At 46.2% G+C, this 27,465-nt stretch overlaps 1 protein-coding gene across 1 annotated transcript in view; it reads left to right on the top strand.

Moving 5' to 3' along the window:
* slc7a4 (solute carrier family 7 member 4) overlaps nucleotides 1-26,901 on the top strand; it is a 43,548-nt gene extending 16,647 nt beyond the window's left edge. Inside the window, exons 2-5 of the mRNA XM_086012026.1 lie at nucleotides 4,433-5,573; nucleotides 10,440-11,107; nucleotides 16,797-16,905; nucleotides 24,731-26,901. Coding sequence (XP_085868152.1) covers nucleotides 4,592-5,573; nucleotides 10,440-11,107; nucleotides 16,797-16,905; nucleotides 24,731-24,924 — 1,953 coding nt within the window. The 5' untranslated portion in view covers nucleotides 4,433-4,591 and the 3' untranslated portion in view covers nucleotides 24,925-26,901. The remainder of the gene's footprint in view (nucleotides 1-4,432; nucleotides 5,574-10,439; nucleotides 11,108-16,796; nucleotides 16,906-24,730) is intronic.
* Nucleotides 26,902-27,465: the final 564 nt, after the last annotated feature.

Raw genomic sequence — 27,465 nt, 5'->3', positions numbered from 1 at the left:
AACCCCCAGTACGCCTATGTGGCATACCCAGACGGGCGGGAGGACACAGTCTCCTTACGAGACCTCGCACCCTCGGGCACCCCTGAGACACCACCGTTACCCCCCACCACCCCCCCAAATCCAGCCTAGGTAGACGGCATGCCGGAACCCTACGAGCCTTCGCCGACCACGCAGACACCAGCATTAACATCGGACACTGCACCACCACCGCCGCCGCTGCTGCGCCGATCAGAAAGGCTTACGAGGCCTCCGGACAGACTGACATACCTGAACTGGTAGTACACTTCACCCCGCCGGACTCAAATTTAAACAAGGGGTGAATGTGGTAAACCGCTTTTATCGTTCACTATCGTTACACTATGGTTATCACTGTTTATATCGTTACACTATGGTTATCACTGTTTACACTGTTGTATCACTACACAAGGTCACCTCTTGCCACGCTGTTATACCTGGGCTGACCACAGCTGACTCCGCCCATGGCTCCGCCTGCTTGCCCAGGTATAAAGGTGGTCGACTGGCTGGCATTCCTCCTTGTTGGATCCGATCACCCACGAGGGTGGGCTCTGTTATTTAGCCAATAAAAACCTATAGTTACTAACTTAACTCGTCGCTTTTCATGAACTGAATTGATAGGTATATCAATATGTTTCTATGTTACATTAGGAAGGTAGCCAGACTGAAATCTGAAGTGCATTGGAAAATCCTGTAAATATGGATGAAGTTTGGTAAATCTTGCACCACGACCAATGCCCCGACCCCATCTGAGATCGGATAACTCCAAACAGTCTGTAGATTAAACCTGGCGTCCTTTGGGTCTGTACGGCTCAGAGACTGAGACATTACCTCGGAGCCAATAGGATGACTTTAAGCAGCTAAGTTTGACACGGTTGCCGTGATTTTTGTGGGTTTTTTTTGATAAGGGTGAAATCATCACAGCTTGGAGGAGGTATTGAGCCCTAGAGGGTGAAAATGGTGATTTATCTCTACAACACTTCTGAAGCAGATTTGAATGTGAATCAGTTTATAAATTAGTCCCATGATCTACCCTATGTATAATGTTAAAACAGGCACAGAGGATGGAATAAAAAGCGCGTTAAAGTTAATTTGTTTTAGCTGTTTTTTAAAGGTGCCTCAATGAGAAAATACCCTTTTTAAAGGGGCATTGTCTTCTTGGGAACATCACAGATCTCTTTTTACTTATAAACTTATGGTAATGTAAGCTGTGCTGAGAGGCAGCAGTGTTGCTTGCACCTTATTGCCATGAAAACAATGCATGGCTCCACTCCTTCTCCAAACGAATACAAAAGTCAATGGAATTGAATAGCGGGCGGGACGTATTGTGGGCGGCAGGTGCGATACCGCCCGTGTTACATAACATAAGAATATAAGAAGTAGGAGCAGGTGTTGGCCATACAGCCCCTCGGGCCTGCTCCGCCATTCAATAGGATCATGGCTGATCCGAACCTAGACTCACGACCACTTCCCTGCCCTCTCCCCGTAACCCCTAATTCCCTTATCAGCTAGGAAACTGTCTATCTCTGTTTTAAATTTATTTAATGTCGCAGCTTCCACAGCTCTTTGAGGTAGCAAATTCCATAGATTTACTACCCTCTGAGTGAAGAAGTTTCTCCTCATCTCAGTTTTGAAACGGCAGCCCCTTATTCTAAGATTATGCCCCCTAGTTCTAGTCTCACCCATCAGTGGAAACATCCTCCCCGCATCCACCTGATCAAGCCCCCTCACAATCTTATATGTTTCGATAAGATCGCCTCTCATTCTTCTGAATTCCAATGAGTAGAGGCCCAACCTACTCAACCTTTCCTCATAAGTCAGCCCCCTCATCTCCGGAATCAATCGAGTGAACCTTCTCTGAACTACCTCGAGAGCAAGTATATCCTTTCTTAAATATGGAAACCAAAACTGTACGCAGTATTCCAGGTGTGGCCTCACCAGCACCCTGTATAACTGAAGCAAGACTTCCCTGCTTTTATACTCCATCCCCCTTGCAATAAAAGCCAAGATTCCATTGGCCTTCCTGATCACCTGCTGTACCTGCATACTAACCTTCTGTGTTTCATGTACCAGGACCCCAAGATCCCTTTGTCCTGTAGCACTTTGCAGTTTCTTTCCATTTAGATAATAACTTGCTCCTTGATTTTTTCTGCCAAAGTGCATAACTTCACACTTTCCAACATTATATTCCATCTGCCAAATTTCTGCCCACTCACTTAGCCTGTCTATGTTCTTTTGCAGGTTTTTTATGTCCTCCTCACTCACTGCTTTCCCTCCCATCTTTGTATCATCGGCAAACTTGGATACGTTGCACTTGGTCCCCTCCTCCAAATCATTAATATAGATTGTAAAGAGTTGAGGTCCCAGCACTGACCCCTGCGGAACACCACTAGTTACTGATTGCCAACCCGAGAATGAACCATTTATCCCCACTCTCTGTTTTCTGTTAGATAGCCAATCTTCCACCCATGCCAGTATATTACCCCCAATCCCGTGATTTTTTATCTTGTGCAGTAATCTTTTGTGTGGCACCTTGTCAAATGCCTTTTGAAGTCCAAATACACCACATCCACTGGTTCCCCTTTATCCACCCTGTTTGTTACATCCTCAAAGAATTCGAGCAAATTTGTCAAACATGACTTCCCCTTCATAAAACCATGCTGACTCTGTCCGATTAAATTATGCTTATCCAAATGTCCTGTTACTGCTTCCTTAATAATGGACTCCAACATTTTACCAACCACAGATGTTAGGCTAACTGGTCTATAGTTTCCAGCCTTTTGTTTACCTCCCTTTTTAACTAAGGGCATTACATTAGCAGTTTTCCAATCTGCTGCGAACTTTCCTGAATCCAGGGAGTTTTGGAAAATTACCACCAATGCATCCGCAATCCCTACCGCTACTTCTCTTAAGACCCTAGGATGTAAGCCATCAGGTCCAGGGGATTTATCCGCCTTAAGTCCCATTATCTTACCGAGTACCATCTCCTTAGTGATTTTAATCATGTTTAGCTCCTCCTCCCCTATAGCCCCATGTTTGTCCAGTGTTGGGATATTTTTAGTGTCCTCTACTGTAAAGACTGATACAAAATATTTGTTCAGCGTATTTGCCATCTCCATGTTCCCCACTACTAATTTCCCGGTCTCTTCCTCTAAGGGACCAACATTCACTTTAGCTACCCTGGCACAATGTGAAATTTCGCCCCCTTCAACGCGCTCAAGCATGAAGAACGGCCACTTGGGAAGCGGTTGCCTCGGGCATAGCTTGTTACTCTCATCAATGGATGCCGTGGAACTGTGCATCTTGCAGGCGCCAACATCCGCAGAGTGCCGGGTGTGGAGGGCGTGCGCGAGGCTTTCAGTGGATGATGGGTGAGGTGGGCCAGGGGGGTGGGCAATGTATGGAAGTGGAAGCAGACGATCCTTGGAACAGGTTTTTAAGCAAGTGCAGGGGCAGGAAAGAGGGAGGGGAGGAAAGAACAAAAGGGACGGTCTGTGATAGGATGGAAGGCAGGAGAGATTAAGAGACAAAAGGGATGACGGTGCAAGGAAAAAGGAGATGGCAATGGGACAAGTTAAGAAAGAAAAGATGGCTCTAGATGAGGTGTAAATGGCATAGGCAGAATGAAAGACAGCTGCCATGTGAGAGAGAGAAAAAAAATGGAAAAAAACAGATTGGGGCCGAGGTTATGATCTGAAATTGTTGAACTCGATGTTGAGTCCAGAAGGCTGTAAAGTGCCAAATCGAAAGATGAGGTGCTGTTCCTCGAGCTTACGATTGTTGTGCTGGACAGGATATGCGGTTGAAAGCTCAGCTCTGGGGTCGAACAGGACATCAAGGTGGCGAGCCATCTGAGATAGCGTCCAGGGAGGGGGCTGGAGTTGATGGGCAAGAGCACAGAGTCCGCGGAGGGGGCCAAAGACGATGGCTTTAGAAGAATTATTTAAATGTAGGTTGGAAACTATCCAGGAGGAGTGTATTAACTGTGGTATACCGAATGTTCAAGTACTTTGCATTGAAAGTACTATTCCATCTAATTATCTTCTTTAGATCAACAGAACATAACACTTTCAAAGAGTTTGTGCATCATAATTTATTGTATCCATTCACTTTTTTTAAAGGGGTGTTGATGAGAGTAACAAGCTGTGCCTGAGTGGAGAGGCATCCCCTCCACTTGGCAACTGCTCAGGGTGGTAGATTTCAAATCAGGAGGTCACGGTGCAAAGCATCATATGGCACATACTCCGATCTCCGCACGCTGCCACCCAAGTATGCTGCAGCATTCTTGAGAGTAGACCTTAAGCTCGGCCGCCCTTCACAAAACCTCAGTGAATAAGACTGTTTCAAAGCTTATACCAGGCTGCCAGAGGTATTTACCAATCGTTAACATTTTTTTGTTTTCTTCTTTGATTTACAGATCTGTGATCATCGTCAACCTGCCCTCTTTCAGAAAGTAGATCTTCTCTGCTGCATAGGAGAATAGAATGAAATACAGATAAACCGAGCCTCCAGCGCCTCTGCTAACAAGCCCTAACCTTTAACAAAGAACATTTTTGGACACAGTAAGGCAGCAAAAATGGTGAGCAGGTTGCCCAGCTGTAACTCCCTGGCTCGATTCTGCCAGAAGCTGAACAGAGTGAAGACCCTCGAGGCGGATATGATGGCGACCGCCCTGAATAGGTGCCTGTCTACTGTGGACCTGACCTTGCTTGGCATTGGCGGCATGGTTGGCTCCGGCCTTTACGTCCTGACCGGCACGGTTGCCAAGGATGTCGCCGGTCCCGCTGTCATCGTTTCTTTCATCATCGCGGGTTTTGCCTCTCTGCTGGCCGCCTTTTGCTACGCCGAGTTTGGTTCCCGCGTGCCAAAGACCGGCTCCGCCTACATGTTCACCTATATCTCAGTCGGTGAAATCTGGGCCTTTATGATTGGGTGGAACGTCATTCTGGAATACATGATTGGTGGAGCGGCTGTGGCTAGAGCTTGGAGTGGCTATCTGGATTCTATTTTCAACCACAGGATTCGAAATTTCACCGAAACGCACGTTGGCACATGGAACGTGCCCTTCCTTGCCCACAACCCCGATATGCTAGCCGCAGGGATATTACTCATTGCCACGGCATTCATCACTTGTGGGGCCAAGGTGTCCTCCTGGCTGAATCACGTGTTTGCAGCCATCAGTATGGGAGTGATCATCTTCATTCTGATATTTGGGTTCATCCTGGCTGATCCAAAGAACTTCAGTGCCCGAGAGGGTGGTTTCGCCCCCTTTGGAATTTCGGGCATCATGTCTGGCACGGCAACCTGTTTTTACGCCTTTGTAGGGTTCGATGTCATTGCCGCATCCAGCGAGGAGGCTCGGAACCCTCAGAAGGCCATCCCTATAGCAACAGCAGTTTCCTTGGGGCTGGCTACTTTGGCGTACACGCTGGTTTCTGCCGTACTCACCCTGATGGTTCCCTGGCACACCTTGAACCCAGACTCGGCCCTCTCGGATGCCTTTTACAGGAGAGGCTACGCCTGGGCTGGCTTCATTGTGGCTATCGGATCTCTTTGCGGTAAGGTTTTGGAAGCCTGAATGGAGCATTATTTTCCTAAGCTCGGTGCTTTGCTTAGCGGAGCAATGTCCAAACATTTGATTCACAGCTGGGGGGGATAGAAACACGGCTGACGGCCACTTGTGCTCCTCGCTCATTTTCCATCCATATGCTTGTAGTCCAAGTCATAGAATAATAATCAAGATTTTTCATTCCTTCCCTCCCTCCCCATCTATTGTGATGGAGATTTGCAGTGTGAATGCCCACCTGGAGCTCTGCATGGGTAAAATATCTTGTAATGTGCCTCAGTTTTACTCTCAGGAAGATTAGAGATCTGTGCTTCGTTTTTAGTGGAAAAACCACGACGAAAGCCCAAGGCTTGTCATAGAACGATCCAGCACAGAAGGAGGCCATTCAGCCCATCGTGCCTGTGGCTGCTCTTTCAAAGAGCTCTCCAATTAGTTCCACTCCCCTGCTCTTGTCCCATAGCCCTGCACATTTTTCCTTATCAAGTATATATCCAATTCCTGTTCGAAAGTTATGATTGAATTTGTTCCCCCCACCCTTTGAGACCGCACATTCCAGATCATAAAAACTCGCTGCATAAAGAATTTCTCCTCATCTCCCCGCTGTTTCTTTTTACCAATAATCTTGAATCTGTGTCCTCTGGTTACCAACCCTCCTGCCACTGGAAACAGTTTCTCCCTATCTACTCTATCGAAACCCCTCATAATTTTGAACACCTCTAGTTAATCTTAACTGAAGTCCCTCATCCCTGGTACCAGTCTGGTAAATCTCGACGACAACAACAACTTGCATTTATATAGCACATTTAATGTAGTAAAACATCCCAAAGGGCTTCACAGGAGTGAAAATTTGTCACTGAGCCAGGAGATATTAAGACAGATGATCAAAAGTTTGGTTAAAGAGGTAGGTGGTTTATTTTCTTTCTTCTAAGGAGCGTCTTAAAGGAGGGGAGAGAATTAGAGAGGTTTAGGGAGGGAATTCCACAGTTTATGGTCGAGGCAGCGGAAGGCACAGCCCCCAATGGTGGAGTGATTAAAATCGGGGGATGTGCAAAAGGCCAGAATTGGAGGAGCGCAGAGATCTCGGAGGGTTGTAGGGCTGGAGGAGGTTACAGAGATAGGGAGGGGGCGAGGCCATGAGGGATTTGAAAACCAGGATGTGAATTTTAAAATCGAGGCATTGCTTAACCGGGAGCCAATGTTATCCGAGGAACCAATTATAGCCCTTCCTGCTGCATAGTTAATTTGTTAGGGCTGGAGGAGGTTACAGAGATAGGGAGGGGCGAGGCCACGGAGGGATTTGAAATCAAAGATGAGAATTTTAAAATTGAGGCGTTGCCGGACCGGGAGCCAATGTCGGTCAGTGAGCACGGGGTGATGGGTGAACGGGACTTGCTGCGAGTTAGGACACGGGGCAGTAGAGTTTTGGATGATCTCAAGTTTATGGAGTGTGGTGTAATGTATATACCTTTAAGGGGGGAACTATGTTTTACAGCTCATGTATACTGCAGTATCGGCAGTGACCACACCTGTATATAGCACTGAGTAGTAATCTGTACAGATCAGTTGCAGTGTGAGCCACGTTGAGTAAACACCTGTTGTACCGTTCTCCGCAGTCTGTGTCTTATTATACACGGACACGACAGGTGGAATATGGGAGGCTGGCCGGGAGAGCTCCTCTGCATCCTCTCCAAGGCCTCAGTGTATCTGGGCCAGGGACAGAGAAAATCAGCGGATCTCTGTCATCGCTCCTGATAAAAAAAATTGCCTGTGTCTGGACCTCAGGGAAGGACAAGTGAGAGTTTGCCTCTGAAACTCTTAATCATTAAGTAGGCTGCCAACAATAACAGTCCAGACTTATGTACAATGAATAACAGTAACAGTAACTTGTATTTATATAGCACCTTTAATGTAGTAAAACATCCCAAGGCGCTTCACAGGAGCGATTATCAAACACAATTTGACACCGAGCCACACAAGGGGATATTAGGGCAGGTGACCAAAAACTTGGTCAAAGAGGTAGGTTTTAAGAAACGTCTTAAAGGAGGTTAGAGAGGTAGTGAGGCGGAGAGGTTTAGGGAGGGAATCCCAGAGCTTAGGGCCCAGGCAGCTGAAGGCACGGCCGCCAATGGTAGAACGATTAAAATCGGGGATGCTCAAGAGACCAGAATTGGAGGAGCGCAGAGATCTCGGAGGTTTGTAGAAAGAAAGATTTGCATTTATATACCGCCTTTCATGTCCACCGGACGTCCCAAAGCACTTTACAGCCAATGAAGTACTTTTTGAAGTGCAGTCATTGTTGTAATGTAGGTAACACGGCAGCCAATTTGCGCACAGCAAGCTCCCACAAACAGCAATGTGATAACGACCAGATAATCTGTTTTTTAGTGATGTTGATTGAGGGATAAATATTGGCCAGGACACCGGGGATAACTCCCCTGCTCTTCTTCAAAATAGTGCCATGGGATCTTTTACATCCATGTGAGAGGGCAGACAGGGCCTCGGATTAATGTCTCATCCTAAAGACAGCATCTCCGACAGTGCAGCGTCGCCTAGATTTTTGTGTTCAAGTCTTTGGAGTGGGACTTGAACCCACGACCTCTCTGATTCAGAGGTGAGGGTGCTACCCACTGAGCCACGGCTGATACTGTTTGTAGGGCTGGAGGAGGTTACAGAGATAGGAAGGGGCGAGGCCATGGAGGGATTTGAAAACAAGCATGAGAATTTTTTAATCGTGGCATTGCTTAACCGGGAGCCAATGTAGGTCAGCGAGCACAGGGTGATGGGGGAATGGGACTTGATGCGAGTTAGGACACTGGCAGCTGAGTTTAGCATGACCTCAAGTTTACAGAGGGTAGAAAGGCAACCAGTTGTACCTGTAGATTCATACCTACAGGCTTTCAGGAGAGGAAAAGTGGGCGGAAAAAAGATAAGATAAATGAATATTTCTGTTAAGTGAATGGAAGTTGGAGATCCAGAAGTGGTTTTTATTTGCACCATTGAATTCACTCCTCTTTAATTGATAATGCTAGTGCTGAGTGTCCTTCAATGAGTGGCTGAGTTTTCTGCTATTTACCCTGTTGATAGCCCCATCTGTGCAAACTGCACAATTAAAACTTTTTTCTATAGTGTTTTAAAAATGCAGCAAATGAAAAGTACTGTGACACCTGCAGAATTAGTTGTCACTTTTGCATTGACCCGCTGGCAAAAGTGTCTTATAGACTGACCCCAATTTTCAGGCCATACACGGTGGGTTTTACTGTAATTACGACGTGAAGCAATTAAATTGTGTAACAAGGAAGTTTTACTAATATTTGGGGCTGACTTTTTGGCGAATGAAATATTTGAGCTCCCTCAATGGCCCCAGTTGGTACATCTCATTGAAACATACAAGATTCTGAGGGGTGATTGACTGAGGGTAGATGCTGAGAGGTTGTTTCCCCCTGGCTGGAGAGTCTAGAACAAGGGGGCATAGTCTCAGGATAAGGGGTCGGCCATTTAAAACTGAGATGAGGAGGAATTTCTTCACTCAGAGGGTGGTGAATCTTGGGAATTCTCTGCCCCAGAGGGCTGTGGAGGCTCAGTCGTTGAGTATATTCAAGGCTGAGATCGATAGATTTTTGGACTGATGGGGAATCAAGGGATATGGGGATAGGGTGGGAAAGTGGAGATGAGGTTGAAGATCAGCCATGATCTTATTGAATGGCGGAGCAGCCTCGAAGGGCCGTATGGCTGACTCCTGCGCCTATTTCTTACGTTTTTATGCACTGTCCAGTGTGGTACTGAGCCATACTGACCAGAGTGCCTCAGCTTTGAACCCTGGTCTTTGCTGAGCTAGCTGATTATAGCCAATGTGACAGCTAAGATGTAACTGCTAACTGCTCTGTGGGCTGAGATCAGCTAGCTCCGCAAAGCTAGGGAGCAGGCAAAAATGGCATCAAGTTAGGGAGAGGGGAAACAGAAACACAGAAACATAGAAGATAGGAGCAGGAGTAGGCCATTCAGCCCCTCGAGCCTGCTCCGCCATTCAATGCGATCATGGCTGATCATCCAAATTCAGTACCCTGTCCCTGCTTTCTCCCCATATCCCTTGATCCCCTTAGCCTTAAGAAATATATCCAACTCCTTCTTGAATATATTTAATGAATTGGCCTCAACTGCCTTCTGTGGTAGAGAATTCCACAGGTTCACCACTCTCTGGGTGAAGAAATTCCTCCTCATCTCAGTCCTAAATGGCTTACCCCTTATCCTTAGACTGTGACCCCTGGTTCTGGACTCCTCCGCCATCGGGAACAGCCTTCCTGCATCTGGTCTGTCTAGTCCTGTTAGAATTTTATAAGTTTCAATGAGATCCCCTCTCATTTTTCTAAACTCTAGCGAATATAAGCATAATCGACCCAATCTCTCTTCATACGTCATTCCTGCCATCCCAGGTATCAGTCTGGTGAATCTTCGCTGCACTCCCTCCATGGCAAGAACATCCTTCCTCAGATAAGGCGACCAAAACTGCACACAATACTCAGCCTGGGCTCCCATTCCTGATTACTACCCAGTGACTGCCTGCTGGAAAGTGCTTTTGATTGGATGTAGGGTGAAGACAGCTTGCAGTAATGCTGCCTAGAGTTGTATATCCTGTCAAAACTCATATTTAATCTCGTGAAGATCTTGAGTGAGGTATCAGAGGGTTGAATGGTGTCTGTGAGTCATCACCTTCAAGACAGCATAAGAATGAAATGGGGCGAGAAGAGTAAGGAAATGGTTAGGTGTTGATTATAATATTAAATGGTGTAACATCCAACAGATGTTAGCAGTCTTGATCTGTCTCTTGATTATTATTATCTTTTTTCTACCTCTATTCAAGCAATGAACACAGTTCTCCTCAGCAACCTGTTTTCCCTCCCTCGGATTGCATACGCCATGTCTGAAGATGGCCTCTTCTTCAAGATATTTGCACAGGTCAACCCCGTCACTAAGGTCCCCGTGATTGGCATCGTGGTGTTTGGAATCCTGACGGCCACCTTGGCGCTGGTGTTTGATCTGGAATCCTTGGTGCAGTTCCTGTCCATCGGAACGCTCTTGGCCTATACCTTCGTGGCTGCCAGTATCATCGTGCTACGCTACCAGACAGATAAAGCCAAGCCCACGGAGCCATCACCGCACAATCAAAGCCCTCAAGCCCAGGACAGTGGCGGGGTGAAAGAATACGAGTCATTTTCCGATAAACTCCAGTTGGTGGAGAGGCAAAAAGCAGCCAAAGAACGAAGGGAGCCAGGCCAACTGAGGTCCTCCTTCGAGCCTTATTTACATTTCCTTAGTGATTTTGCACCCGGAGAGCTAGTCACTGTGGCAGTTGTCGCTATGATGGCCTGTTCCATGTGCCTGTGCTGCATATTGGTATTTGGAAGCACTCATCTCCAGCTTCCTCTGTGGGCTTATATTTTATTCATCGTACTCTTTGGGATTGGTTTTCTCCTCAGCTTGATCCTTATCTGGATTCATGAACAGCACCAGAAACTGAAAACCTTTCAGGTGAGTCCTTGAGGAGGTTGCATGTTATCACTCGGGAATGAAATTATTTCTCATTTCAGGCATGCCGGGTCACCAATGAGCACGCCCCGGTCAGATATAGCACAGCGTGGCATAAAGTAAAAGACCTGAGTTATGATTTTCAAGAATTGTGCTTGCACAGTTGTCTGCCAATTAGCGCTGAAAGCACCACACATTGGCCAGTGTTTTCCGACCGGAGGCTTCCTGCGTGCAGAGGCCTCCAATTTGGAAAAAATCTACGCCCTTACCTGAGGGCTCCGGAGGTCTGGACATTTCCGCTCCTGGGCCGCTCCACTACGAAATGCGCAGGACCCAGCTATCCCAGGGGCGTAGGGGAACCAATGAAAGAAGGGAATCCCCCTGACATGAATCAGTCATTCATGAAAGAAAGACTTATGAAGTAATACTGAGCAGCCTGCGGGTGGCGCTGTCCAGGGAGAGTATAAATACTTGGGCATGGGCCCAGCTTGCGCAGGACATTCTTAACAGGAACTAGTGAAGGACACAACTAGACCTCCATGTTGTAAAACAGTTGATTAAAGCTTTGTTTAACGCTTAGACCAAGTGCCTCGTGGTTTTCTTATGTCACCCCCTTCATACTTCGGACCGGTCACTCAGCTTAGATCCATCAAAAGTACGAACGGAGATCACTCCAAAAACACGTCAAAACATTAAATACATTTTTTTTTAAATCACGTTTTTAAAAATTAGTTAAAATGACATTAAATTAAATTTTAAACAAAAATTAAATTTTTTTATGGGGCTAAAAATAAACTTACCTTTTTAAAAAATATTTTAAAATGATAAATGAGTGGAAATTTTTTTTTTTTAACTTTTTTAAATTCTTATGCTGGTAAAAGCAGGCCTTACGCAGGTTTTTACCAGGCGTAAGATTTCTAAGGGTTTTCAGCGGGCGGAGGTTCTGCAGAAAGCGGAACTCCTCCCCGCCCCCCCCCCCCCCCCCCCAACAGAGGCCCTTCTCCAGGGCAGGCGTCCGATCTGTCAAAAGGATTCTTGACAGATCGGAAGTGCCGGTTTTCAGCGCGTGCGCTTCGCATGCCTGAAACTGGCACTTGCGAGGTCTCTACAGGTGTGTACACAGCTCGTACACACCCGTAAGCATCGGAAAATACGGGCCAATGTGAATGCAGCAGATCCAGAACACCAGGTGTGAGAGAACTGTTTCTGTGCACCTGCATAACAACAGCCGCTGCACTTTGAACATAGAACCTTCGATGGCATGATGAATGCATGATGATCTCCTTCGAGCAGAGGAGGTTAAGGGGAGATTTAATAGAAGTGCTCAAAATTATGAGGGGTTTTGAGAGAGTACATGGGGAGAAACTGTTTCCACTGGCAGGCGGGTCGGTAACCAGAGGACACAGATTTAAGGTAATTGACAAAAGAAGCAGAGGGGAGATGAGAATTTTTTTTAATGCAGTGAGTTATTACGATCTGGAACGCGCTGCCTGAAAGGGTGGTGGAAGCAGATTCAATAGTAACTTTCAAAAGGGAATTGGATAAATACTTGAAAAGGAAACATTTGCAGGGCTACGGGGAAAGAGCAGTGGGTGTGAGACTAACTGGAGAGCTCTTTCAAAGAGCCGGCACAGGCACGATGGGCCGAATGGCCTCCTCCTCCTGTGCTGCAGCATCCTATGATGCCGAGAAGATCTTTCTTTTTACTCGGAGCAGCTCTGTAATATCTTCACAACATTAGAAGCCTGGTTAGACAGTGACAAGAGGGCTAGAAGCTGGTCACCTACTTGCCATCTAATTCCTCCATAGAAAAATAGAAATATAGAAAAATAGACGCAGGAGTAGGCCATTCGGCCCTTCGAGCCTGCTCCGCCATTCAATATGATCATGGCTGATCCTCTATCTCAATACCATATTCCCACTCTCTCCCCATACCCCTTGATGCCTTTTGCGCCTAGAAATCTATCTGTCTCCTTAAATATATTCAGTAACTTCACAGTGATTCCAACATCAAGAGTGCCACCCGAGGCACCCCTGTGGCATAAGGGAGCTGGCAAAGTTGCCAGTGGTGGGGCTGCCACCTTTATTCTGGCGGTGGGCAGGCTGAGATCTCAGCAGCTATTTACAGGTTCACCAAAACAATTCGGCTGACCCGCAGAAAAACTTTCTCAACCATCACATTTGATTCTTTTTTCTTGCCAAAATGGCCGAATGAGGCACTGCACCAGGAGCCTCCAATCTTTTCCTAGTCTACAGTATTCTTTGACTAGCAAAAGGAATGTATTCCGGTAATATGTTATATTACGGCAGTCTGACCTGTGGTGCTGCACACGGAATCAAGACCAATTGCCATCCTTAGCTAATGAGGTGATAGAGGGCAGGCATAAGTGGACAGTCCCCATGTTAAAGTCATGCGTTCTGTGCATATTTTTATACAGTGCTATTTTTTTAATAACAGCAACAGCTTGTATTTATATACCGCGTTTAATGCACTAAAACGCCCCAAGGCAATTCACAGGAGTGTTATAAAAGAACATTTGACACCGAGCCACGTAAGGAGAAATTAAGGCATGTGACCAAAAGCTTGGTCACAGAGGTAGGTTTTAAGGAATGTCTTAAAGGAGGAAAGAGAGGTAGAGAGGCGGAGAGGATAAGGGAGGGAATTCCAGAGCTTAGGGCCTCGGCAGCCGAAGGCACGGCCACCAATGGTTGAGCGATTATAATCAGAGTTGCTCAAGAGGCCAGAATTAGAGGAGCGCAGATATCTCAATGGGGTTGTGGGGCTGGAGGAGATTACAGAGATAGGGAGGGGTGAGGGCCAGGGAGGGATTTGAAAGAATGAGAATTTTAAAATCGAGGCGTTGCTTAACCGAGAACCAATGTAGGTCAGCGAGCATAGGGGTAATGGGTGAAAGGGACTGGTGTGAGTTAGGACACAGGCAGCGGAGTTTTGGGTGACCTCAAGTTTACGTAGGATTGAACGTGGGTGGCCAGCCAGGAGTGCATTGGAATAGTCATGTACAGAGATAAAAAAGGCAAAGATGAGGGTTTCAGCAGCAGATGATACATATTATTTGTAGTTAAATTGTAAAACCTATGGCAATTTGGGAAGCAGAGGAGTTGATTGGAGCATAGGACTGAGGAGCTGGGAGATGCAAAGGTGATGTGCTACAGTGCCGCCAATGGTGGAAGGATGTAACTACAACATAACAAGTTTACATAGGCAGTTCCCATTAGAAATACGGACAGAGGAATTTATAATGGGAAGTTGACACAAAAGTGCGACAAAAATGTGAAAACAGGAAGTCTAGTTTTGCAGACAAGAAGTGCACATGGATGTAACATTTTTAGAATATTACAGATAAGTAGAAACCATATTTACTCAGTAAAGTTGCTACATCAAAAATCTTGTGAAGATACCTATCCCCAGATGTGTGAGGTCTGCTTGAGATGCAAAGACCATCACAGCTCTCACTGCTAGCAGCAAGCAGATGCATCCCCCACTATGATAACACCCCTACATACATGTGGATTAAGCACCTGTGGGACAGGTGCCCGTCACATTTCATGATATACAGTCTCTTCTTAGAACTGGGAAAGTACCACAGTCTCGGGCTCTTTCTGAAGGCCCACAGATGTCACCTCTCACAAGATCCTTAACACACCGCTGACGAGGGAGGAATTGATGGACGCCAGACCAACAATGAAAGTCTTCTTCTTCTTAGGCAGTCCCTCGGAACCGAGGATGACTTGCTTCCACATTAAAAATGAGTTTGCAGGTGACTGATGAGTCCAATGCGGGACCTACAGTCTCTGTCACAGGTGGGGCAGACGGTGGTTGAAGGGGCAGGTGGGTGGGGTGCTTGGGTTGACATGCGCTCCTTGCGCTGCCTGCGCTTGGCTTCCGCTTGCTCCCGACGAAAAGACTCGAGATGTTCGGCGCTCTTGCCGTGTGCAATGAAAGTGCAACGTCATTGGACCCCAACTGTACAGGAAGTGTGACCTAGCCCCAAATAGCCCGAGAAAACATGGGATCATTCCCTCCCAATCCTGAAGCATGTTAAACCACAGTTCAAGAATGCTTTAATGTGCCCTACACGGAATGTTGTATTGAGAATATCTACCAAGTAATATATCATTGTGACAAAAAGTTTACAATTTTTATATTGTTTAAAAAAAATGTTTTTGTTATTGATACCTTAGCTGTTGATTGTTGAATGTTTCCCTTTTCTCTTGTTTCAATTTGTGATGTTCATTAAGTTTGGCTTCTTGAACTAAAAAAAGATCTTGCAGTAGACAAACCTGTTTGTCACCCGATGCCACATTGCTTCGGGTTAATGCAGTCCACATTAATCTCCGTTCTCCCTAATTGCCATGACCCAGTCTCACAGTCATGTTGAATGCACCTGTTTCACAAGTGTTAAACCCTTTTAAATCCTTTGCCAAGAGGTGGCTCATCACCTTTTGCAAAAATTCAAACGATCATTTAGGATTAAGATGAACTTCTTTGCTCCCTTACCAGTTATCTCTTTTCCTGCTTTTTTCCAGTTCTGACGAAGGGTCATCGACCTGAAACGTTAACTCTGTTTCTCTCTCCACGGACGCTTGCCCTGGGCTGCTGAGCTTTTCCAGCGTTTTCTGTTGTTATTTCAGTTATCTCCTTTCCTTCCCTGAATGCTGGGGTAAGGTTACATGCGTGACAGTCCCACGCTGCCACCTCACCCGAGTGGCCATTCTTTGTGCTGCAGCCAGCACAATGACTGTTGGCAGGCAATGTTCCCCCTCATTCTTTTAACCCTTTAACGGGCTGCGCGGGGCCAAAAAAATTCTGCGTGTGTGCGGTTTTTTCTATTTAAAAACCGCATCACCGGCTGCGCGGGACCTTCAGAGCGCTGCGCAGCCACACAGCTTAAAGGGAACATTGTTGGCAGGTTATTTGACCATACGAGATCTATACACACAGCCAAGCAGAAAGCTGCTCTCACCCGAGGTTCACACACCAGCACTGGATAGCGAGCAGGAGGGCTTGGCCATTCCCCCCCCCCCTTCCTAGCCCAGAAAGAAAAGAAAGAAGTTGCATTTATATAGCACCTTTCACAACCTCAGGACATCCCAAAGCACTTTGCAGCCAATGAAGTACTTATTGACGTGTAGTCACTGTTGTAATGTAGCAGCCAATTTGCGCACAGCAAGCTCCCACATACAGCAATGTGATAATGACCAGATAACCTGTTTTATTGATGTTGGTTAAGGAATAAATATCGGCCCAGGACACCGGGGAGAACTCCCCTGCTCTTCTTCGAAAAGTGGCCATGGGATCTTTTATGTCCACCTGAGAGAGCAGACGGGGGCCTCGGTTTAACGTCTCATCCAAAAGACGGCACCTCCGACAGTGCAGTTCAGATTTTTGTGCTCCAGTCTCCGGAGTGGGGACTTGAACCCACAAATTTCTGACTCAGAGGTGAGAGCATTTACCCCCTGAGCCACGGCTGACACCTCAATGAACCTACCACCTCCAAAACTGAGATCGGATAACAGCACAGACTAGGATTACGGACTCCAACAAACTGGTTTATATGGCTGGTGCTTTTTACCCATCAGTTCATCAGGGGAATGATACTGCAATTTTTTTAATAAAAACTTAAAATGAGTTGTATCACTGATCAGACCCTTATGGCTTTTCTTTCTGCAGGTTCCGCTGGTGCCCTTGGTTCCCGCTGTGAGTATTTTACTGAATGTGTTCCTGATGTTAAAGCTGAGTTTAATGACCTGGGTGAGATTTTCCGTTTGGCTAGCCATAGGTACGACAACTTCATTTTCAAACTTATTTCTGTATGTCAAGCTCGCGTTTGAGGAATCACTTTGCGAGGCTCCACTGATGGCATGTTGCCCTGTTAAGTGGAGATCATGGGTCGGGCAATCCGGGCTATAGTTTTCATAGCCCTTTCTCCTACCCAACTCTGCGTGCCAGCAATGGATCGTCACAAAGTTACTGGTAATCCATTGTGAGAAATTAAAAACAAAACTAGTTGTAATATATGAGCAGCCAGCTGCTGCCATGAAATGTTTTTAAGCTGCCAATTGTTGTGATCTGGAGTGCGCTGCCTGAAAGGGCGGTGGAAGCAGATTCAATAGTAACTTTCAAAAGGGAATTGGATAAATACTTAAAAAGGAAAAAAATTGCAGGGCAATGCAGAAAGAGAAAGGGAGTGGGACTAATTGGTAGCTCTTTCAGAGAACCGGCACAGGCCACGATGGGCCGAATGGTCTCTTGCGCTGTATGATTCTATGTACCTCCAGGTATCCTCCCCTCACCTGGATTTTTAACTTTATTACTCACATGATAGGTACAGAAATCTAGCTCATCCGTGCAGAAAGGCCCTACCGTTCCATCCATTAGAGTGTCCGGCTGTTTCTTAAATGGTTCCAGGGTTTATGCTCCCTCTATTCTACCCAGAATTCCATCTCAGGTGTTGTTCATAATTTGTGTGAGGAATTTCCTGGCATCGGTCCTAACATTTCCTTTTACTAGTTCGCACCTGTGCATCTTGTCCTCCTGTCATGCGTTAGTTTGGAGTAGTGTTCCAGATTGACCTGCTTCTGGTGATCATCAAGCTGGGGAATGGCACACTTTCCATTCGAGGTCCCCACTCTCGGTATCAAGCAGTCAAGCACAGCTAGATGCAAAGTAAAGCCCCCTCTACTCTGCCCCAGCCATGTGCCCCAACCCCAGAAGAGCACACCCTAATAGCAGCAGCACGGCAGTTTTTTCAATGTCCATTTCATAGAAACATAGAAGATAGGAGCAGGAGTAGGCCATTCAGCCCCTCGAGCCTGCTCCGCCATTCAATGAAATCATGGCTGATCATCCAAACTCAGTACCCTGTCCCTGCTTTCTCTCCATATCCCTTGATCCCTTTAGCCTTAAGAAATATATCTAACTCCTTCTTGAATATATTTAATGAATTGGCCTCAACTGCCTTCTGTGGTAGAGAATTCCACAGGTTCACCACTCTCTGGGTGAAGAAATTCCTCCTCATCTCTGTCCTAAATGGCTTACCCCTTATCCTTAGACTGTGACCCCTGGTTCTGGACTCCCCCGCCATCGGGAACATCCTTCCTGCACCTAGTCTGTCTAGTCCTGTCAGAATTTTATAAGTTTCAATGAGATCCCCTCTCATTCTTCTAAACTCCAGCGAGTATAAGCCCAATCGACACAATCTCTCCTCATACATCATTCCTGCCATCCCAGGTATCAGCCTGGTGAATCTTCGCTGCACTCCCTCCATGGCAAGAACGTCCTTCCTCAGGGAAGGTGACCAAAACTGCACACAATACTCAAGGTGCGGCCTCACGAAGGCCCTGTACAACTGCAGCAAGACATCCTTGTTCCTGTACTCGAACCCCCTCGCTACGAAGGCCAACATACCATTTGCCTTCTTAACCGCCTGCTGCACCTGCATGCTTACCTTCAGCGACTGGTGCACAAGGACACCCAGATCTCGTTGCAATTCCCCTTCTCCCAATCTATTGCCGCTCAGATGATAATCTGCCTTCCTGTTTTTGCCACCAAAGTGGATAACCTCACATTTATCCACATTATACTGCATCTGCCATGCATCTGCCCAATCACCCAACCTGTCCAAATCATAGTGGAGTTTCTCAGCATCCTCCTCACAGCACACACGCCCACCCAGCTTTGTGTCGTCTGCAAACTTGGAGATATTACATCTAGTTCCCTCGTCTAGATCATTAATATATATTGTGAATAGCTGGGGTCCTAGGACTGATCCCTGCGGTACCCCACTAGTCACTGCTTGCATCTTATGTTCATTAATAAATAGACATTCTTATTATGAACACAGCTAGCTTTTGCTAGACACTTTTATTTAGTATATGAGGACTTCAATACATGAGGACTTCTACAGCATCATTCTAGAGGTTTCCATCTTGACTGCTGCCTTGTGGGTAGCCTAGTGCCTCATGGGTAATGTAGTCTTAATATACATACAGCTGGGTAGTGTAGTCTTAATATACATACAGCTATATACAGCTCTACGGCTCCACCTAGTGTCCACTATAGAATGACATGTTATTGATCATTACATCCCCCTTTCTTTGAGGTTTAACAAAATCAATATCAATCAACTTTCAAGAAAACAATAAAGATAATATCAGTAACACTTTTGTTAGTGCTCTATAAACATAAACATTTTCAAAACAGTCAACACATTTTCAAAGCTTTACATTGTACTCAAAGATTAAGTCTATCAGGCTTTTTTACTTCACGTGTGGATCTTCTCAACACGGGTAAGTCTGATGTGTCTTCATGAGATTGTTCTGGCGGTGAATGACAAGATGCAGTTGCGGCATTGTCATCAATCTGCTCTTGTATAGATCGAGGTTTATCCACTCTTGTTCATGTCTTTCTGTCCATGCGAACTCATTTGTTTTATGTAGCAGGTCTCGCAGACAGGCTGTCTTGGCTGACAAGTTAGGAATGAACTTTCCAATGAAGTTTATCATCCCCATGATGCGTAGCACTCCTTTTTTGTCAGTGGGTCGGGGCATTTTCAGTATGGCGTTTACTTTTTCCATATCTGGCTCTATTCCTTTACCAGATAGATTATCTCCTAGGAAAGTGACTTCCTGGACGCCAAACTGACACTTGGCTTTGTTGAGCTTCAGTCCATTCCGGCGTATGCTCTGTACCACTTTAGTCAGTCTCTCATTGTGTTCTTTCAGTGTGGAGCCCCAGATGATGATGTCATCAACATAGACCCAAACTCCTTCCAGACCTTCAATTATGTGTTCCATCGCTCTATGAAAGATTTCAGATGCAGATATTATCCCGAAAGGCATTCTGAGGAAACAATACCTGCCAAATGGTGTGTTGAAGGTACAGTATTTGGTGCTCTCTTCATCCAGTTTTAGTTGCCAAAATCCTTGTGAGGCATCGAGCTTTGTAAAGTATTTGGCACCTGACATTTCACTGGTGATTTCTTCTCGCTTGGGAATCTGGTAGTGTTCACGTTTTATGTTTGCATTTAAGTCCTTTGGATCCATGCATATTCTTAGATCATTGTTCTTTTTCTTTACACATACCATGGAGTTAACCCAGTCTGTTGGCTCTTCGACTTTCCTGATGACTCCTAGTGTGGTCATTCTGTCCAGTTCATTCTTGAGCCGGTCACGCAGGGGTGCTGGAACTCTTCGTGGAGCATGTACCACTGGCTGAGCATCCTCCTTTAGCTGGATCTTGTATGTGAATGGTAGAACTCCAAATCCTTTGAACACACCCTGGAAATTACTCACTACAGAATCCACTGAGTCATCTGGTCTGCTTATGGCATAGTTTATACGGTGGACTCTCTTGACCAGTTCTAAGTCTTCACAAGCTTTGTCACCTAATAGTGAATCAAGTCTTTCAGCCACAACAGAAAACATGAGATGATGCACTTTGTCTTTGACTGTCACTTTAAGTCTGCATACACCTAAGCTATCTATTTTCTGTCCATTATAGTCCTTCAGTAGTACTGACTTTTTCTGTATTTTGGGCTTTTCTTTCATATTGTTAATGTCACTCATACTGATTAAGTTTGCTTTTGCTCCAGTGTCTAATTTCAAGGTAACTAATGCTCCATTTACCTGCAGTGGGATCATCCATTTGTCCTCTTTTACTGCATTAACTTTATGTTCAGCATTGTCCATTTCTGAGGGCTGCACATTTTCTGTATCCTTTTTGATATTGTCACATGACACCATTCCTACAAAAAATGTCTCACTTAAATCAGTGTCCTCAATTACATTAACTCGTTGCCCTTTCTTAGTTTTTACTTTTGAAAAGCATTGTTTGGCAAAGTGATTCTTTCCATTACACTTTGTGCACATTTTTCCAAATGCTGGGCATTGTCTTAACTGGTGTTTGTAACCACAGCGTTTACAATTAAAAATGTCATCCTCCGATTGCTTTTCATTTCTGTTCTGCCTACGTTTCTTCCCCTTGTAGGACACAGCACCGACAGCAGCATTATCACTCATTACAATCGCATCATTATTGATTTCACTGAAAGTCTTCGCGTGCTTTCGAGCTAGCTCGCTGGCTTGGCATATTTTCACCGCATTTTCCAAATTTAGTTCGGTTTCTCGCAACTGACTTTTTTATCATGAATACCAAACACAATCTGGTCACGAATCATGGATGCTTTGAGCTCAGAGAAATTACATGTCTGTGCTTTCAGTTTCAGATCAGTTATAAAGCTATCAAAAGTCTCATTTTGCTGCTGTGTCTGAGAACGGAAGATGTATCTTTCATAGGTCTCATTCTTTTTGGGAGAGCAATGTGCATCAAATTTTTTTAGCACATCTTCTAATTTTTCTCTGTTCTCCTCTGGATTAAATACAAATGTATTAAATACCTCTATCACCTGTGGGCCTGCAACCGTAAGCAGCAACGCTATTTTTCTTGCGTCTGGCTTCATACCGAATCCGATGGCAGCAATGTAGAGTTCGAATTGTTGTTTAAAAATCCGCCAATTGTAGTCGACATTTCCCTCGAGATTCAAACGCTCTGGTGGCTTCAAATTCTCCATGTCACTTTTCACAATTTTTTAGCAGATATTTACAACTCTTGGTATCCTGGTACCATCTTATGTTCATTAAGAAATAGACATTCTTATTATGAACACAGCTAGCTTTTGCTAGACACTTTTATTTAGTATATGAGGACTTCAATACATGAGGACTTCTACAGCATCATTCTAGAGGTTTCCATCTTGACTGCTGCCTTGTGGGTAGCCTAGTGCCTCATGGGTAATGTAGTCTTAATATACATACAGCTGGGTAGTGTAGTCTTAATATACATACAGCTATATACAGCTCTACACAGCTCTACGGCTCCACCTTGTGTCCACTATAGAATGACATGTTATTGATCATTACACTTGCCATTCGGAAAAAGACCCGTTTATTCCAACTCTTTGCTTCCTGTCTGCCAACAAGTTCTCTATCCACGTTAGTACCTTGCCCCAATCCCATGTGCCTCAACTTTACTGGGTGACTTTGCCAAATTAGTGCAGTTTTTTTTTTGCTGTGAGCCCAAAGCCACTAGGAACTGAATACCCATTTCACATAGGAGGATCCTTAGCAGTAGCTGACCGAGGAGATGTTCATCTGTTCAGGCTGGGCTATATTTGAACCGAGGAACTGAAATGTCAGTGTCAAACCCACTGCACCAGCAGGTTCTTCCTTCTCCTTTAAGACGCTCCCTAAAACCTACCTCTTTGACCAACCTGTCCTAATATCTCCTTATGTGGCTCAGTGTGAAATTTAGCTTGATAATCGCTCCTGTGAAGCGCTTTGAGGCATTTTACTACGTTCAAAATGCTGTATAAATGCAAGTTGTTGTTGTTCTGTACTATTGACTATCTTGTATAGTCCTATGAGAACCCATCTCAATGTCCTCCTTTCAAGGAAAGTAGGGGACAGAATTAAATTAAAATTAATGGATGGGAAATCATAGGCCAATTTCACGATATGCAGCTCCAGTGGTGTGGGAGGGAAGTCACAGAATCATAGAATGATTCAGCACGGCCGTTCGGCCCATCGTGCCTATGCCAGCTGTTTGGTAGTGCTATCCAATTACAGAGTGACTACGGCCAACGACCCGGAGACCGCGCAGAAGCGTACTGCTTAACTCCCAACAACCGGAAGCATAATGTTTCTGCTTTTTAAAAAAAACAGATCCCGCTAACGAGCTCGCTCCCTTCCCGGCTTTTTCACCAGCCCGCTCCCCTCCCCGGCTTTCTAAAAAGTTTTTAACGGACCCGCCCCCGTGACGAACCGGCAGCGGGCATGCGCAGGCCGCTTCCGGTTCGTTGGCAGCAGTCGCATCCATCCAATTAGTCCCACTCCCCCTGCTCTTTCCCCCGAGCCCTGCAATTTTATTCCCTTCAAGTACTTATCCAACTCCCTTTTGAAAGCTGCTATTGATTCTGCTTCCACCGCCCTTTCAGGCAGCGCGTTCCAGATCACAACAACTCACTGCGTTAAAAAAAAATATTTTCTGATGTCGCCTCTGGTTCTTTTGCCAATCACCTTAAATCTGTGTCCTCTGGTTACCGACCCTTCTGTCACTGGAAACACGATAGAAGAATCATACATGGAGTCCAGTTTCGAGACAGTTTGATGGGCCGAATGGACTTTTCTTGCTCTGGAATATTTTGTGTTCTTAAGATATAAAAGTCCAATTTTCTCTCATTTCTACTCTTCACTTCGTCCTGTGAGAACAGGGATCAGTCTCGACTTTCTCTGTAGTCACCATGTCTGTTTTGCAAAAAAAAGCAGAGAAGGAAAGTTTTTTTTTTAAACCAAAATGCGGAACCATAGTAACTAAGAATACTAAATGCCTGAGAGCAGCTCCCCATGATAGCTCAGTTGGTGAATGCTTAGCTAGTCTTGTTCTGTAGTCTAGTGCAGCGTAGGTTTACCAGAATGATACCCAGGCTCCAAGGGTTAAATTACGAGGAGAGATTGCACAAATCAGGGTTGTATATTCCCTATAATTTAGAAGGATAAGGGGTAATTTGATCAAAGTTTTCAAGATATTAAGGGGAACTGATAGTCGATAGAGAGAAACTATTTCCGCTGGTTGGGGATTCTAGGACTAGGGGGCATAGTCTAAAAATTAGAGCCAGACCTTTCAGGAGTGAAATTAGGAAACACTTCTACCCACAAAGGGTGCTGGAAGTTTGGAACTCTCTTCCGCAAACAGCAATTGATGCTGGATCAATTGTTAATTTTAAATCTGAGATTGATAGGCTTTTGTTAACCAAAGGTATTAAGGGATATGGGGCAAAGGCGGGTATATGGAGTTAGGTCGCAGATCAGCCCTGATCTCGTTGAATGGCGCAACAGGCTTGAGGGGCTAAATGGCCTCCTCCTGTTCCTATGTTCCTATATTCTGAGTTAGCAGATCTCAGCTAAGATGGCAGCTAGGGAGACACAATTTGCCTCAGTGCCATTGGTCCAGGGAAGGGGGGTGGGGGGGCGACCATTCTGCGCTCTCACTTTTGATCATTATCCCCTAGCACACTTGGAAAAGGTGGGAAAGGACAGGATCAGGCTTGGCCTGGATGCTCTTACAGCCTGTCCAGTAGCCTGACAGCAGTCAACTGGATAGGCTCACACCCCTCGGGCTGCTTGTATTTGTGGGACTGTGTATCATACCCAGAGTCACCACCTCCTGGAGAGGATGGGAGGAATTGGGGTTGGAAAAAGGTGCATTACATTATGGAGAAGCTATCACAAATATTCAGCCAAGCCTGTCAAGTGTAAGCTTATGGAGATTTAGGCATAAGTCAATAAATTACAGATCAGATTGCTACTATACAATCGATACCACATGTTACTGCTATAAGAGGATCTGGCAACACAGGACAAATCTTAGGTGCTGTCCTAATATCTCCTTATGTGGCTTGGGTCAAATTTTGTCCGATAACGCTCCTGTGGGACGTTTTATAACGTTAAAGGTGCTATATAAATGCAAGATGTTGTAGCTCTGAGCCACCAGTGCTGGTAAATGCTGTGAATGTGGAAGCTTCTAATACCCTCTCGTCCGTTGAAAAGGTTTTCTCGTCTATTTCGGCTATGGGATCTGGCACAGCAAGGAGAACCTGAAGGAGCCGAAACCCCGGAATGTCACCGCCCGGTATGTCGTCCTTCCCAGTGGCAGCTTGGTGGAAACGGTCCAGACCGTACAGCCAGACTCGCAAGACACCATGGGCATGGCGGAAGGGACCGGGGAAGAAGTGAGTAGGTAGTAGCGAGCTCGGCCAGTCACTCTTCGATGGAGGACTCCCCTCTTCCAAGCGTTGATGTTCATCCAGGAGCAGTCGGTTAGAGCTTCACCACACCATCTTCACCGGGTTGCTGGCACACAGGTTGCGAACATGTGTTCCATCTTTGTTTGTTTCACCCATGAGCTTTTACAATGTCTGCTGATGTTAGTTTCACTACCAAATTTAAAGGAAATGAGGCGTTAACCCATTTAAAGTAAATGGGTTAGCATCTCCACTAAAATAGCAGAGAGAGCAATTTAAGAACATAAGAGCATAAGAAATTGGAGCAGGAGTCGGCCATACAGCCCCTCAAGCCTGCTCTTCCTTGCAATGAGATCATGGCTGATCTTCAACCTCAACTCCACTTTCCCGCCCGATCTCCATATCCCTTGATTCCCCTAGAGTCCAAAAATCTATCTGTCTCAGCCTTGAATATACTCAATGATTGTCGAGAAAATTAACTATCAGACGGAGACTTCGAGGTTCGCTTTAGGAATTTATTACGTGATATCACGGAGAGTCTGCAGCAGTCCCTACTGCCCACCAGCACTCTAAATCACTATTGTACAGCGCTCATAGTTATACAGCAAGGTAAACAACTTCATGTGATTAGCTTACATTACATTTCAACATATGGTTTCATAGGTTCCATTGTTCTCAAGAAACAGATTTAACATGTTCACATTTTATCACCAGATGTCCTAAGCCAAAAGGTCAGCTTGACTTTATTATGGCAGTCAGCAGTTCTTTTAGTTTTAACTAGTTTAGTGTCCTTTGTTCAATTAGTAAAGTGGTCAAGTATCCCAGCATGCCTTAATGTTTAATATGTTTTCACAGAATCACAGAATCACAGAAACCCCACAGTGCAGATAGAGGCCATTTCGGCCCATCGAGCCTGCACCGACACATATCCCACCCGATCCCCGTAACCCCTACACCAACACATATCCCAACCTATCCCCGTAACCCCACGTATTTAATCCCCCTAACACTAAGGGTCAATTTATCATAGCCAATCAACCTAACCCGCACATCTTTGGACTGTGGGAGGAAACCGGAGCACCCGGAGTAAACCCACGCAAACACGGGGAGAATGTGCAAACTCCACACAGACAATCACCCGAGGCCGGATTCGAACCCGGGTCCCTGGCGCTGTGAGGCAACAGTGCTAACCACTATGCCACCGTGCTGCCCTTTCTCCCACAATGATTCAGCATTCACAGCCCTCTGGGGTAGAGGGCACCAAAGATTCACAACCCTCTGAGTGAAGAAATTCCTCCTCAATCTCAGTCCTGAATGGCCAACCCCTTATCCTGAGACTATGCCAGCTAGATCTAGACTCTCCAGCCAGGGGAAACAACCTCTCAGCATCTACCCTGTCAAACCCCTCAGAATCTTTTAGGTTTCAGGTTCAGATGGAATTCATTAAACGCTCATATACCAGTATCCCAAAGGAGTCATTTCAGGGCCCAAAGCTTCCATGCAGCACGGAATTATTATTTCCTATGTTTGATTCAATTGATCCAACTTCTCCCTCTTTCCCTTGCCTTGTTATCCGGTAGATGAGGGGAAAAGATTGAGAAAGCAAAAAAAAAAGCTTGGTAGGAACATCCCTGTCCCCACTAGCCACATATCAAAGCTTGTGATGTCACTACTCCAGGCTTCTGCGAGAAATATTTAGTAACGCGCCAATTCGATGAGTCAGTATATATTGTATAATAATCATCAAGTACTCGGCACATGATCCTATGTAAGTTCAGGGGTTTTAAATCCTTCACTCATACTATGGCCCAAGAACCATTTTTTGTCGTGACTGCTCTTCACTACGGCCCTTGGCAAACTCACCTTCCATTAATGACCCATCCACACTTGCAAGGTTGGCATTAAATGTAGTTCCCTTTCATTATTTTTGCTGCCAGCGTCCCCCAGAAGAGTTTTCCAGCCTTCTCCCCTCCACACTGAGGAAAGGTGCCTGCCTTTGCTCTTGGAGAGGGGGTGGGGAGACGGGGGGGGGAGAGGGGGTGGGGGGGTGGGGGGACGGGGGGGGGAGAGGGGGTGGGGGGAGGGTAGGGGGACGGGGGGGGGAGAGGGAGTGGGGGGAGGGTAGGGGGACGGGGGGGGAGAGGGGGTGGGGGGAGGGTGGGGGGACGGGGGGGGGAGAGAGGGTGGGGGGACCGGGGGGGGAGAGGGGGTGGGGGGGAGAGGTGGTGGGGGGAGAGGGGGTGGGGGGACGGGGGGGGAGGGTGGGGGGATGGGGGGGGAGAGGGGGTGGGGGGACGGGGGGGAGAGGGGGTGGGGGGAGGGTGGGGGGACGGGGGGGGAGAGGGGGTGGGAGGAGGGGGGGGAGGAGGGGGTGGGAGGAGGGGGAGGGGGGGAGAGGGGGTGGGGGACAGGGGGTGGAGAGGGGGTGGGGGGAGGGTGGGGGGACGGGGGGAGAGGGGGTGGGGGACAGGGGGTGGAGAGGGGGTGGGAGGAGGGTGGTAGGCTGTACGTCACTTACCCTTAAATCTGAACGAGTAGCAC

Source organism: Somniosus microcephalus, chromosome 19 (assembly GCF_052327205.1).
Source record: "Somniosus microcephalus isolate GS21.2 chromosome 19, FLI_Smic_1.0, whole genome shotgun sequence".
NCBI lineage: Eukaryota > Metazoa > Chordata > Chondrichthyes > Squaliformes > Somniosidae > Somniosus > Somniosus microcephalus.
Note: the sequence above shows the minus strand (reverse complement) of the source record. Positions and strands in the feature narration are given on the sequence as shown.